Source organism: Palaemon carinicauda, chromosome 8 (assembly GCF_036898095.1).
Source record: "Palaemon carinicauda isolate YSFRI2023 chromosome 8, ASM3689809v2, whole genome shotgun sequence".
NCBI classification, from domain to species: domain Eukaryota; kingdom Metazoa; phylum Arthropoda; class Malacostraca; order Decapoda; family Palaemonidae; genus Palaemon; species Palaemon carinicauda.
Window position 1 is genome coordinate 76,495,671 of NC_090732.1, and position 15,249 is coordinate 76,510,919.

General features: G+C 35.3%; 1 protein-coding gene and 1 pseudogene across 1 annotated transcript; one reads left to right on the plus strand and one right to left on the minus strand.

Annotated features, from left to right (window-relative positions):
- The first annotated feature begins 9,086 nt into the window (after positions 1 to 9,086).
- On the plus strand, positions 9,087 to 11,834 carry LOC137644902 (myb/SANT-like DNA-binding domain-containing protein 3). Its single transcript, XM_068377780.1, has 3 exons — positions 9,087 to 9,339; positions 10,045 to 10,208; positions 11,186 to 11,834. The coding sequence occupies exons 1-3, from the start codon at positions 9,104 to 9,106 to the stop codon at positions 11,785 to 11,787; spliced, it is 1,002 nt and encodes a 333-aa protein (XP_068233881.1). The 5' UTR covers positions 9,087 to 9,103; the 3' UTR covers positions 11,788 to 11,834.
- A 155-nt stretch (positions 11,835 to 11,989) lies between these two features.
- LOC137645314 (uncharacterized) overlaps positions 11,990 to 15,249 on the minus strand; it is a 33,416-nt pseudogene continuing 30,156 nt past the window's right edge.

Below are 15,249 nucleotides of genomic sequence, written 5' to 3' on the forward strand. Positions count from 1 at the left end.
AATCAAACAATGTGAACCAGTTTGGTTACATTTCTGGCAAAGAAGGAAGTTTTATTGTCTTTCACATAATAAATCTTCTCAAAGAATTGATAAAAGATGAGGTACTAAGTTCTTCTATTACTTCAATGTGAAAGGCTCTACTCACTTAGCATGTACTAAACAGTACAGCCCATCTCTTACTGTTGGCAGTTCCTTATCGCGTACATCTGTACATACTTGCCATGGGCCAAAAACGGCAACCCCTGCATAAGTGAATGCAGGGCTAGGTTCAACTCTGGTGATAGATCAATCATCTTCTGGACAAGAGTTTTACTGTAAACTTTGCGACATGTTACAAATTGATAGATAACTCTAGATAAAATGTTTTTACATTCAATTTCCAAAAACCACGAGTGCAATTTTTGCCTTTAGTAATATGCCTTCCTTGATATTGGCAGACTCAGGGAAGTAGCGCACAAGGCATACAGCCATAAAACAATTTTTCGGGATGATAGCTGGGTATACAGGTACATGAGTTCTCGCCCATCTTACCCAATCTCCCACCAACTACGATAACACCTTGCTAGTCTAGATCGAGAGAAACACCAAGATGTTTAAATACTGTTTCACAAACATTAACTACCATTACCAAAGCATGTAATTCTAGACTAGGTATGGTATGTCCATGTTGCGGAAGAACCCTAGCCTTTGCCAACAAGAAACAAACTAAACTAAAAAATAAATTATGTAAGCACGTGGTTTTCTATCAGGAATAAGAAATAATACATATCATACAAAACACTTTTATTTACACAAAAGAACCTTATATTTTAATTATAAATTAATAGATATAAACTACATAATCGTTCTTAGAGTAAAGTCAGTATGACAGATGATTTGAGGTTTTCAATTCTTAGGGTATTTCCAGGTTTGCATCAGCTTTACTTCCTCCCCTGCTGTGAGTAAACTGGTATATGAAAAATAATTTGCTATAACATGACAATATAAAAGATTAACTACAACAGAAGGTATTTAATCTATTCCAAAAAAAGAATATACCAATGTAAGATATGATATGTAATTTATTCAATTTAAGAAAACTATGAAATATTAATACCTGCTGTGAGTAAACTGGGGCTAATTGAAGAAATTTAAAACAACCAGACCACGTATAACATATAGCCTATCCGATCTGGATAAACATATCCTGAAAGATGTGTTTTACCCTTCAAGTAGCGGTATAATAAAATATAAATCTATGTCACATTTATAATCAAGTAACGGAAAATATTACCAAATAAAGTCCTTACCAATACTTAAATAATTATAAAGTCTACCACAAGAAATAACAACGGCAATAACTGAAATAAAGACCAGAAAAATACTTTCAAGTACCTATAATTGTAAAGAATAAGATTTAATACAAATGATAAGATTATGGCTGGGAGGAAGGATCATTTATGAAGAGGCAACACAAAGGCCTTAGAGATTGGACACAGTTACCTTTAACATACTACCCTATTATATGCTTGGTACTCACCGTATCAATCCAGGCAGGAAGACTATGGAGATAGCCGAGGCAGAAGTAGGACTTAATTTCCATTTCGACGAGAAATGCCTGGGATCCGGATGTCGTAATTTAGCAATGCATGCTATAGATTCTTGAAAAAAAAACCCACACATGTATTCTTGTCCTTAACAGCCGCAGGAAGGACACTTTCGAGTACCAAGCATTTCAATGAAATTAACAAATTTGAAGATTAGAAGTCCTTCCTGCCGCCATAAGAATATTCAAAGTGAAAATTTAAATAGAAAATAGTCATAAGTAATTAGATACTTATGATGCGAATTTACAATTCAGCATAGTCCAGGGGGGGGGGGGGGGGTAGACGAAAATGTTTAATGATAAATAGAATTTTTGGATGAAAATGTTTACTAAGTGAAATACGAAAAAATACTTAATATTAAGACTATATACAAATATGTAAAATTAATTATGCATTTGTCTTGTCTTCTCTTCTTTTGAGACGAGAAGACTCATTGATGGAGTTATCATTAACAGCGGGCGGATGTTCAACATGAGTACAATTTTCAAGAATTGTTATCAAATTGGATCTATGCAACCTCGTAACTTGGCCGGTTTTTCCCTTCTTTACAACTGCATGAGTAATCTCACCCAAGCCATTACTAAATACTTCTAAAACTATACCCAATGGATAATTTCTTTGCTTGGTATATTCTTCTTTGACCAAAAAAATATCCCAACTTTAATCAATTCATGAGAAACAGGGCGATATCTTTCCTGTTTATCCACAGCTTGGAGTATCAAAGTACCTAAAAACTCATTATGGTAAGCATCTACCAAATAATTTCTAACATTGCACAATTTTGAATAATTTTTCTGAATATTAGATTCATGAGAATGATGTGGATTGAAATCTGGATCATCAACGGGAGAACGTTGAAGCTCAGGAATCAAATTTAACAAAGACAACTCGTATCCCCTGATAAGCTGTTCAGGTGTTATGGGTTCTAGCACATCATTAACATCGTTTTCTTGGCTCTTTGAATGCTATGGGTCGCCTATTGACTAGATGCACAACGTTAGAGACAAGAAATCCAAAATCAAAATATGAAAATATATTATTCTTAATAGCTCCAAAAATCTTAACGCAGACCTTGACTAAAGACCCTAATTGACTGCAACCTTTAAAATATTGTTGGAAAGAGAGAGGTTTCACATTCTCTTAAAAAAAAATGCGTCTGTGGATCATTAATGAAAGAACTTATAGAGTTTGCTCCTGCTACCAATTGTGTCCCTAAGTCACTGATACACAATTGGGAAATTCTATACTCAAAACAGTGTAATTGAAATGCTCTCAGAAAATCAGATACATTTAAACCTCTACAAATTTTAAGATTAATGGGTCTTGACTAAGTGGAAGATATACATAATAACCAAATCTTTTGCGAAATTCCTTCATTGTTTACAGTAAAAGGCCCCAAATAATCAATAAAAACATTATCAAAGGGAATGGTAGGTGGGTCTGATCTGAAATCTCTATAATCATTCTGGTTAAGTTTTACTGTTCTGTTATTGAATCCCAGACAATGAACACATTCTTTAATAACTTTCTTGACAATTGAAAAATGTTTAGGAACTTAATAATTGGCCTCAATTCAGTCAGAACAGAGTAACATCCTGAATGTGACAATTTTATATGAGCATCCCATATAATGAGTTTGGTTAAATGGCTATCTCCAGGCAGCAGCAGAGGAAATTTTTCATCTATACTATAGTTCAACTTCGTCAACTTACTTTTTACTCTCAATCTACCCTGTTCATCTAAAAATAAATTAAATCTAGTTATGATAGAAGGAATCTCCTTCAAATAAGTTAAACCTTTCTGAAAATAAAGAAACACATCTGGAAAATATTTCCGTTGTTCTACGGATATCAATTTGCGTAGTGCTAATGAAAAATAATTTGCGTTGGCATTAATTGGATTACTTCGGATTCCAGCCTTTAATTTCCACTTCTGAAAAATAAGGAACACTCTACGGTATAAAAGGACAAGTTTCCTGAAATTTGAAAATTTACAAATATCCAGGAGGTGTTCAGAATATAAAGCAACCTCTACAGTAAACTGATTAGATTGAGTGTCTACTGCAGATTCAAATGCTGGGATAACAATTAACAATTCGGGTACCTCATTTACAAGGAAGTTAGGTCCAGAGAAAAAACTAAGATTTTTGCATCTGGTTATACGAAATGCATCTGGTGACTAAGTCAGCAGGGTTATTCCTACCAGAAATAAAATTGAACCTTACTGGAAAAACTTCACATGACCTCTGTATGCTATTAATCCTATTCAGAAGAAAGGGGGAAAGCTTATTTAATTTGTCTAGTTTATGTGATGCGGAATTTAACCAATGCAAAACATACAGAGTCTGTGTACGCTATAATATTCTCCACTTTCAACAGCATTAAGCAAGTAGGGCCAGCTAAGTCTCTGGATATCCATGGCACACTCAACACCTAGATTTAAGGCGTGCAATTCAAGAGAAGGCATGGATTTACTTTTCAACTGATTATTAACAAGTCTATTTTTAGCATGTACAAAACTGAGCATACCTGTCTCGATATACTGCAAGTAAATTACACAACCATAAATTTCATGACTTGCATCTGAAAAGACCAAAATATTGAATCTGGCATCCCGAGGACCTATGTACCTGGAAACTTTCATAGGAGGAGCCTTGTTGGTTTGCTTGCATATATTTTGCCATTCTCTTTGGACATCCACAGCTAATACCTGATCCCAACCTAAGTTCTTTTGACACTGCAACCGATGCATAAATAATCTACAACGGTTAAACAAAGGCATATTAAATCCAAATATATCAAATTGAGAACCAATTGTCTGTAAAATAGATCTTTAAGTTTTAGCTTCAGAATTAAGAAATATATGTCTAGTGGAAATTTCATCAGTGTTTCTGTCCCAAGTTAATCCAAACAATATGTTATTGTTAGGAGTAGTTATCTCAGCATCCTGATCAATTTGTACCTGTAAAGCATTTTCGTTTGTCCCAACCGGCTGAATATCAAATTTAAAAATTAAAAAATACCAGGAAGTCTATTATAAGCCCAGTCTAATTCTTCTGCAGTATTTGCAGTAATAGCTCCATTGTCCATGTAAATTAGCGAGTAAATTAATTTCTTCAACTCTGATATTCAGGAATTCTCAGGAAGCTGCAAAATTAGTATGCAATATAATATCATAAGTAAAAAGGGACCACAACGAAGACCAAAGGACAACCGTACATTTTTAAAAACCACTAGAAAAATCTCCTTGGCTAATATTCTTATACCAAAAAACCACAATTTAGCTTAATTATTTTCAGATAGGGATAACATATTGAAGGCTTTCTTCAGATCAAATATTAGCAATTTCCTATCAAATCTAAGGTGCAGAAAAGAAGAAGATAACTTTTGGTTTAGTGAGGGCCTAGAGTACATACATTAATTATGTGACAAAGAAATGCTATTGGTAGAATCTTTGAGATTTGATAAAAACACAGTCGTACATTTTGTGGTATCCCTGTCAGGCTTGCAAATAGCCATGCGAGGCAAAAATGAATATTGAGGATTCTCTGCTTTGAAAAGATCAAAATCATGTATGGGCTCAATAATACCTGCTTTCAATTGTTCCTTTATAGTCTGGTCCACCAACTGTAAATGACCTTGCTGTTTAAGTCTTTTCAACTTTGACTTCAGTATAAGTTTTGAGAGCCTTTCATTTTTAGACAGTAAATGAGAAACTTTGCCATTCCATAATAGGGGAACCACAATTCGTCCAACTGCTTTTCTCTGCTGAATGTTTCTGATAGTAAAATCCACCAACTGCTTATGGAGTTCTACAGTTTCATCATTGTAAATATTCTGATAATTTTTTATGTAATAATTGTATTCGGATTTTAATAATTGTTCGGTGGCCTGCTGCAGCTGCTTCTCAATCAATTTACCTTTATCATTAACTACTGAAAAGGAAAGTTAACTTCATCTTTGCCATCAATTTCATTATCAGCCAAAATATCAATTTTAGTATTATGAACAAAGAGTGACTGCTTACGAAAATGGTAGCTGCAGACTCTGCTTTACAGTCAGCTACAAGTAAATCCAAATATTTTGACAAAATCAGTATTGCCAGATAACATCACTCCAGCATGCGACTCTGTATATACAAATTTGTTAATTTCACCCAAAACTACATCAGTTCCTGTTAAACAATGTGAGAAATCTGTACCAAGTAAAAGTTGAATATCGCTAATACCTTGGGAATTGGGACAGAGCAATTTATCAGCAAACACTAAGCCCTTGGCGTGAAAACCTTCAACTATTTTACCAAGCAAAGGCAATTTAAGAGTTATGTTTATATCAGGCACAACTAAGGCAGAAATTACAAAATATAAATTAGCAATCCTCAAAGGTACTTCAACAATCTTAGTATAATATTCCTTATCTCCATTGAACCTATCTACTGTAAGTTTAACATTAGAATTATTCACTTTAAGGTTAAATAATTTGACCATCCTGCTAGTAATAAATGTGCTTTGAGAGCCACTGTCTTTTACGCCCCTGTAAATATCATCACGGCGATCAATGCTGAAAGAGAAAGTATGTAAAATAGAATTACCATAAGAATTAGGAAATATAGCGACTCCACTGTTAACCTAATTTGTAAGCTCAGAATTTTATTATTTAGCTTTAGGCTTTACAGATCTTTCAACATTTGAAGACTGGGAATCGCATAGGTAATTCATATGCCATCCATTACACTTAGTGCAGCGTTTTTTAAAACCTAAAGTAGCATTTATCCGAAAAATGATTAAACTGTGCACACTTAACAAAACCATGTTTAGACTTCAAGCAATTGCACCTTATCTTTAGGGGAAGGAAAATTTGAACAATTATGAATAAAATGTGAAAAATCAGCTTTACTCGCTTTAAGACATAATAAACAGTTAGGGGAATTATTTGACTTTTCATCACCCCTTACCGCTTCAACAGCCAAACTGACAGTTTTGTCTTTAGGAAGAAAATGTTTACCTTTAACAACTGGTGGATAACTGCTTTTCGTTCTTTTAGTAATCCGCTCATCCGCTTCATATCTTTCACAAGCTACGAAGAAATTGGAAAGGATTTCGTTCAAGGAAGGATGCGTTTTTCCTGTAATATGAACTAGATGACGTTGGAAACTGTCGTTAAGGCCATGCCAGGCAAAGTACCAAAGAAACTCGTCAGAGTTGATATCGAGTGTTTTCACAGACTTGCATATAGTTCTAAGCTTAGAAACGAAAAGGAAGGGATCATCACCATCTTTTGAATTTAAACTAATAATTTTCTTTATTATAGATTTCTTACGAATACCTTCAGAGGCAAATGCTAAAATTAAAACCTCTTTGGCATCCGTATAACTTTGCTTCTCTGCTTCTAAAGAACTCAACAAAAGTTTAGCACGTCCCTCCACAAAAGCAAATCCCTGTCAGGATACTGAAATAGATTCGTAGTGGTTTCAAACTCTGATATAAACTTTAAAAGATCCTCTCCTTCACCACTACTAAACTTAGGAAGAGGAGCTGTAGGCTGCCTTAATAAACTTCTAGCTACATCAGGGTATTTAGGGAAACCATTATTATTGCTAGACACATCAAGAAGTGGTAAACAACTTTCAATTTTATCAAAGTAATCCTGACAAGACGTCAATTCTGCATGGAGTTCGGCTTCGTCTATTTTATCTGAAAATTTAAAAGTTACAATTTGTTCATTCAAGTCTATTACCTTTCTTTGGTAACTCAAAAGGAAATGTTTTTTTTTTCCCGATAACCTTTCAGAAGGATTTAATTATAAATATGCATCAGACTTTATGAAACACTACGTTACTTTCTTTCGAATCACCTTCCGTTGTCCGACAAGCACCAGTAAACTAGCCTTTGTGAAAAATGCAAAAAACAAATATAATAAGCAATTTAAATATGAAAAATATCTCCTAAAAAAGATTCAAGTAATTAGACAAAACCCAGATCCCAGGCTATTTCCACTAACTAATGGAACTCTGCACCGAAACCAGGAGTCTCACTTTCTGTGCCCGACGTTGGGCACCATAAGCTGAAAAATAAAGTATATAAGCACGTGGCTTGCTACCAGGAATAAGAATTTATACATATTATACAAACAACATTTTTATTTACACAAAAGAGCCTTATATTTTAATTATAAATGAATGGTTATAAACTACATAATAATTCTTTGAGTAAAGTTAGTAAGACAGATGATTTGATGTTTTCAATTCCTAGGGTATTTCCAGGTTTACATCAGCTTTACTTCCTCGCCTACTGTGAGTAAACTGGTATATGAAAAATCATTAGTTATAATATGAAAATATAATAGATTAACCACAACAGAAGGTATTTAATCTATTCTCAGAAAAGAATATACCAATGTAAGATATAAAATGTGATTTATTCAATTTAAGAAAAATATGGAATAATATTAGTACCTGCTGTGAGTAAACTGGGCTAATTGAAGAAATTTAAAACCACCAGACCACTTATAACATATATCCTATCTGGATAAACATATCCTGAAAGATGTGTTTTACCCTTCGAGTAGCAATATAATAAAACATAAATCTATGTCACATTTATAATCAAGTAACGGAAAATATTACCAAATAAAGTCCTTACCAATACTTAAATAATTATAAAGTCTGCCACGAGAAGGAACAACGGCAATAACTGAAATAAAGACAAGAAGAATACTTTCAAATACTTATAATTGTAAAGAGTAAGATTTAATATAAATTATAAAATTATGGCTGGAAGGAAGGATTATTTATTAAGAGGCAACACAAACGCCTTAGAGATTGAACACAGTTACCTTTAACGTACTACCCTATTATATGCTTGGTACTCACCGTGTTAATCCAGGCAGGAAGACTATGGAGATAGACGAGGCAGAAGTAGGACTTACGGCCGTATGCTAAGAGAAAATATAGGGCCTCCAATTATAGGGCCTTCTTTATACCCTATGGAAAGTGTAGGGGAGCCCTATATTTTTCGGTGCTATGTTTAAAGCAACTTCTAGGAAAGGGTGTGGTTGGTATCCCTGCTGAGAGGGTGTCTGTTGTCCTCTAAACAGTTGGTATGCTGGAAGAACGTTTTGTTTCCATTTGTGAGGGCAGAGTTGCCAGGTTTTCTAAGTGAGAAAAGTCCAACTTCTGATCAACTGCAGATTTAAAAGGTCAACCCATAGAGTAAAAAAAAAACCCAATATTATAGCATTTAAGGCCAACCTTTTTTATGATATTGCTAAAGGCTAAAAAATTTCAAAAAGGGCCAAATTTGAAGTTTTTAGCCTGAAAAAAGGCGAACCTGGCAACTCTGTGTGAGGATATTTACTAAGTTGGGTACACGTGTGTCGTCTACGGGCCAACCAAGGGAAAGGCCCGTGCCAACAACAAGTGTTGGCTTTAATACCCCAAGAAGAAAGAAGAAGAAAGAAGACGTGTGTCGTCCATTCCTGTTCTTTCAACGAGTTAGTGAAGACATATAGACAGTGGAAATGGCAGAAAAGGATTGTATAAGAGCAAGATACATAACTGCAAGTGAGAAAACAATGCTGGTGACCTTGATAGAGGAAAGGAGCGAGATTTTATTCAATAAGAGCCATGACTTCCGCATCATCCATCGAAAAAAAGCAGCATGGGAAGAAGTCACTAGCTTATTTAATGCTGCTGGTTATGGACCACCAAGAAGCCAGCAACAGCTGAAGAAAGTCTGGGAGAATGCAAAAGGAAAGTAAGTATTCATAAACACATTAAAGTAATAGTACTCTTGACTCACTTCCTGCATACATAAGCAAGCATCAGCTTAGGGATTGGCGAGGATGAGTTTTATTTAGGCTATATGTAAGGAATAACATACTTTTCAAAGGCTGAGCAAATAAATAATTCTCATTGCAGTTTGTACTATTCTTAATTTCAGACTTCATACTGATTAGCCTAATTGTTTGGCTTTTATTCATAATTTAAGGCTATATACTGGCTAGCCTAATTGTGTGGTCTTAATTTCAGGCTATCTGCTGATTAGCCTAATTTTTTGGCTTTTATTCTTAATTTAAGGCTATATACTGGTTAGCCTAATTATTTGGTCTTAATTTCAGGCTATATACTTGTTAGCTTAATTGCTTATCTTTTGTTCTTAATTTAAGGCTATATACTGGTTAGCCTAATTGTTTGGTCTTAATTTCAGGCTATATACTTGTTAGCCTAATTGCTTGGCTTTTGTTCTTAATTTAAGGCTATATACTGGTTAGCCTAATTATTTGGTCTTAATTTCAAGCTATATACTTGTTAGCCTAATTGCTTGGCTTTTGTTCTTAATTTAAGGCTATATACTGGTTAGCCTAATTGTTTGGTCTTAATTTCAGGCTATATACTGGGTAGCCTAATTGTTTGGAACAAAGATATTCATTTAACCACTGAACTGTTGTAAAAATTTCAGAGCAAAGAAACAGCATGCAGCCTATAAGCGAGAGACTATGAGGACAGGTGGTGGTGCTCCTCCTAAGCCTGAAGATGAAGAGACTGCTAAAATCTTTACTATCATAAGTGATGACCTTGATGGTGAGGAGAATGAACTGAACTGTGATGCACTTCAGAGTACTGGTAAGTCCTACTTTGATAATTCTACAGAAAGCTCTGCTTGGATGTTTTGCATATTTTACTGATTTTCATACAAATGTTTTGTTTCTCTATTAATTTTTTCCCATAAAATTGAGAGGAAGTCACTTGTTTTACGCATATCCCCTACCTATCAATTTATAAAGATAATGGAATCCTGCAGTTCTCACCTTCTTGCACAGTAATTAGGGGGTTATTTAAATTCTGGGAAAGCAATAATTAGCAAGATATGTTGAAGAGGGGAGAAGGGGTTATAAAGAGAAAATAGCTCGGTTTCCTCACTAAACGACATGGAACTGACGTCAACATAGTCAACTAAACAGAAGTTCGAGATGCCAGCGTACATTTGATATACTGTACATTCAAAATATACTTAATCAAGAATTGTGATTACTCAAAAGTGTCACTATTTGTAAATTGCATATTTTAAGGACACTTGTGAGTAATTAATCCATTTTTAATTAAGTATATTTTGATTATACAGTAAATATAATGTACGCTGGCATCACGAACTTCTGTTTATGTAAGCTGGCATCACGAATTCTGTTTAGTTGACGATGTTGACGTGTCAGTTCCAAGTCGTTTAGTGAGGAAACCGAGCTATTTTCTTTTTATAACCCCTTCCCCCCTCTTCAACATATCTTGCTAATTATTGCTTTCCCAGAATTTAAATAACCCCCTAATTACTGTGCAAGAAGGTGAGAACTGCAGGATTCCATTATATTGGAGTAAATGGATAGCGTGGTGTTCTATACTATTACCCAAGAATCATGTCTAACATGGTGTGACCCACAACTGTGTAATTGATAGGATTAGGTAAATCATTCATCACTTAAATATTTGCTTTACTTTTATGGAATCTTTTATAGAATTAGGAGGAATTAGTAGCCCCACAGTTTGCAAAGGCAATGTTCTCCAGTACAATCATAGCATAACTTTTTTCTTTTTTTTTGTCTTTTCAGGACAACCACATACTGTGATTGGTATCAGAAATAATGGGCAAAAATGTGAGATAAGGTTTGATTCTCAAATAATGGCACAGCACACTAACAACTCTATACACTCCATCACAACACCTCCCAAACTCGCCTCAACTGAATTCAACACAACACAGAGCACACCAGCTGGCAAAGTCTCCTCTCAAGAAGCTAACATGACACAGGATACTCAAACAAACACACCCACCTCTATACAGTTTAATGCCAGAGACACCCCAACAGAATACACACCAACACCTGGCCAATCAAATTTTACCCCAGCCCGAAAGCGCCGACGAACAAGAAAGTTCACTCAGGAGGCCAGCTTTGAAGCATCTCTTGAGATGCAACGGAAGGAGCATGAAAAGACGATGGAAAGCCTCAGCCTAGATATTGAAGTTAAGAGCCTAGATATTGAAATTAAGAGAGAAAAACTAAAAAAAATTAAAAAGGAAAATGAGGATGCAAACCTTTGTCTTCAGGCTCATCAAATCTGGGTTGATGTGGGCAAGAAAATGTTGGAAGTAACAGGGGAACTAGGACAGGTGACCAAAAGAATTTGTGATAAACTCGATGCTTTAAACTGATCCAATGTCACTTCAAGTTTTTTCAGTGCAATATAGTATTATATATATTTCGGCTGTGATGAAATTATGCATTGTGTTCTAGTCTGCAATGTATTTTGACTACTGTACTGTATATTTTTGTGGAAATCAAAATTACAAATAACTGTTTCTGGTTTATTTTCCAAACCTGTACGATATATACATACTTTGAATTTGGTTTTTGGTAACTTTAAGCCTAGTGGTGGTGATTATTTTTTTCCTAAGCAAAATATTCTCTGATGATTTGCTGTCTTTTAAAGACTCCTTGGATATTTCTCATTGCTTGAGGTTGCTGCCTCAATTCATCCTCTTGTATGTTTCCTTGGGCTTCTGGGTCATCTGGATCATGAAGTTCATGAATTACATTTATCTGGCTCAGGTACTCTGTAGGCGATGGCCAAATTGTGGAGAACTGCAGCAGCAACAATTATGTGTTTGGTGTTTCTCATAGAAGTCCTCATTTTCTTTCCAAGGCAAGCAAATCTTCTTTTTAATAGTCCAAATGCTCTCTCAACACTGTTTCGCGTTCTTATGTGAGAAGCATTATAGCGGTTCTCTCCACGGCCATGAGGATCTGTCAGAGGAGTCAACAAATATTCACGACATGGATAGCCACTGTCACCCAACAAGTGTCTAGGCAGAATACCATCTTCGAGTTCCTGACAGAGTCGACTTTTTAAAAATATTGCTGTCATGTGCACTGCCAGGCCACCGAGCTACAATGTTGTAGAGCTGCAACTGAGGACCACAGACTGCTTGTACATTAAATGAAAAATAACCTTTTCTGTTGCGGAAAACTTCAGGATGCGGGTGACTTGGCATCTCAATTGCAATATGAGTGCAGTCAATGCACCCAATTACACCTGGCATTCCAGCTATAGTCATAAATTCATGCTTAATCCTGGTGATATTATCTTGGTCTGGAAACTTGATGAACTCTGCACACAAACTTCCAATTGCATATGCTACCTTGCCAACACATCTACTAACAAAAGACTGTGATACGTCACACCAATCAGATATACCAAGTTGGTCGTTTCCAGTGGCAATGTATCTCAATCCAATTAGGACCTGCAGGTGAGAAGGCACAGGACAGCCTGTGGAAAAAGAAAAAATCATGAAGTACTTCACTCAAACCATGTCCAGGCATAATTCTCATCTGTTTTTACTTAAAAAATTGTATAATCTTTTACTGCATTAAGCATAATATCTCTAGGCAGCTTCATATAACCTTTCAAGTAACACATTTAGCAGAAACCAATAAAATAACTTGCGTAAGTAAACTAAGTACAGCAAATGCCTCAACCTTTTCTTACCAATGACACACTTAAGATCTCATAAGAATACCACAGCATACAGTATACTTGGCAAAATTTAAAAGGGTATACATGTAATTATAAGATAGAACTACAGACATAAAAGAATACCGGGTATAAATAAGAACTTATTTTACTTCAGTAAATATCACCATACTGCTTGAATTAGTTGTGGCATATCATTGTGCCTTGGCACACTGGTTGAGAATCACTGCAGTACAGTATACAGACATAAAAATCACTTTTGCTTGTGCTTACAGGTAATGAAGGCACCTTATGTACTGTACCTACCTGGTACATTATTATTAAGGAAATGTTGTTAAATAAGTAAAAATGAGGGTAATAGTATAGAACACCACGCTCTCCATATACTCCAGTATAATGGAATCCTGCAGTTCTCACCTTCTTGCCCAGTAATTAGGGGGTTATTTAAATTCTGTGAAAGCAATAATTAGCAAGATATGTTGAAGAGGGGGGAAGGGGTTATAAAAAGAAAATAGCTCGGTTTCCTCACTAAACGACTTGGAACTGACATGTCAACATCGTCAACCAAACAGAATTCGTGATGCCAGCGTACATAAACAGAAGTTTGTGATGCCAGCGTACATTTGATTTACTGTATATTCAAAATATACTTAATTAAAAATGGATTAATTACTCAAAAGTGTCCTTAAAATATGCAATTTACAAATAGTGACACTTTTGAGTAATCACAATTCTTGATTAAGTATATTTTGAATATACAGTATATCAAATGTACGCTGGCATCACGAACTTCTGTTTATGTACCCTGGCATCACGATCTGTTTGGTTGACTATGTTGACGTCAGTTCCATGTCGTATAGTGAGGAAACCGAGCTATTTTCTTTTCATAACCCCTTCTCCCCTCTTCAACATATCTTGCTAATTATTGCTTTCCCAGAATTTAAATAACCACCTAATTACTGTGCAAGAAGGTGAGAACCGCAGGATTACATTATATTGGAGTAAATGGAGAGCGTGGTGTTCTATACTATTACCAAAATGAGCATTACATCACTCACGAATAGCTCATCACCTGACATATAAGCACAAAAGTAATGTGATAACGACTCATGCCTACCTCTGTTGCTAAGAGCATTGGGCAGTCGATGCTCTATCTTTGCAATCAATGAAAGTGTGCATTCAGTGGAGAATTTTTTAATGGTTATGTTCTGAGTGGGAACTTAGTCCGGGAAAGTCTCCTTATAACAGTTACATAAAGTTCAACAGGGGAGGATATGAGCACTTACTCTCGGGGCACAAACACCCTGCTAATACTTTACTGTCACAATTCACTAACCAACACTCTTAAATACAAAAGGGGGAAATTTTACTGTCCAGAGGCCGAAGAACTCCACACGTAGAAATCTCAATAATTTATGGCCTACTCTAGCTTTGTCAGGTCTATAGTCATCTCATTCTCAGGCTCTGTTCCGGCTCCGTCCCAGCTACCCCAATGAGATGCTGGACAGTTATTTTACGTTAATGTAATCAGACAAAATCCAAAATGGGAGCAGTGATGTAAAGTAGTTTAAAAGTTTAAAGATAAGGATCTTTACCTTCGAAGCAAATATATTAATGCAAAGTACCTCGCTGTTACCACCTATAGACTTACTCTTCAAATATTCCCAGTTTAAACATTAAATAAGTGAGGGAGCAAAAATACTAAGAAGGTTTAATTAACCTAATATTGATTTATTCACAAATTTACATCAAAGAAACGGACATCTTAACAAAGACAAAAATGGTATCAAAAGAGATGCAATTCAAATAATGAAAATGATGGGTTAGACACGTGGTCTGCAACAATCAAAATCAAAATGGGGTCTGGCACGTGGCCCACGTGACCCAGAGACTAAGGAGGTTTAATTAACCTAATATTGATTTATTCACAAATTTACATCAAAGAAACGGACATCTTAACAAAGACTAAAATAGAATAAAAAATGCAATTCAAAATGATGAAAATTAGTTAGTTAGACACGTGGTCTGCAATAACAAAAAATCGAAATGGGGTCGGACACGTGGCCCATGTGACCCAGAGACTGTGTTAGTCTCCAAGCAAGAAATAATAATGGAAAAATATTTACACACAATCCCACCGCAC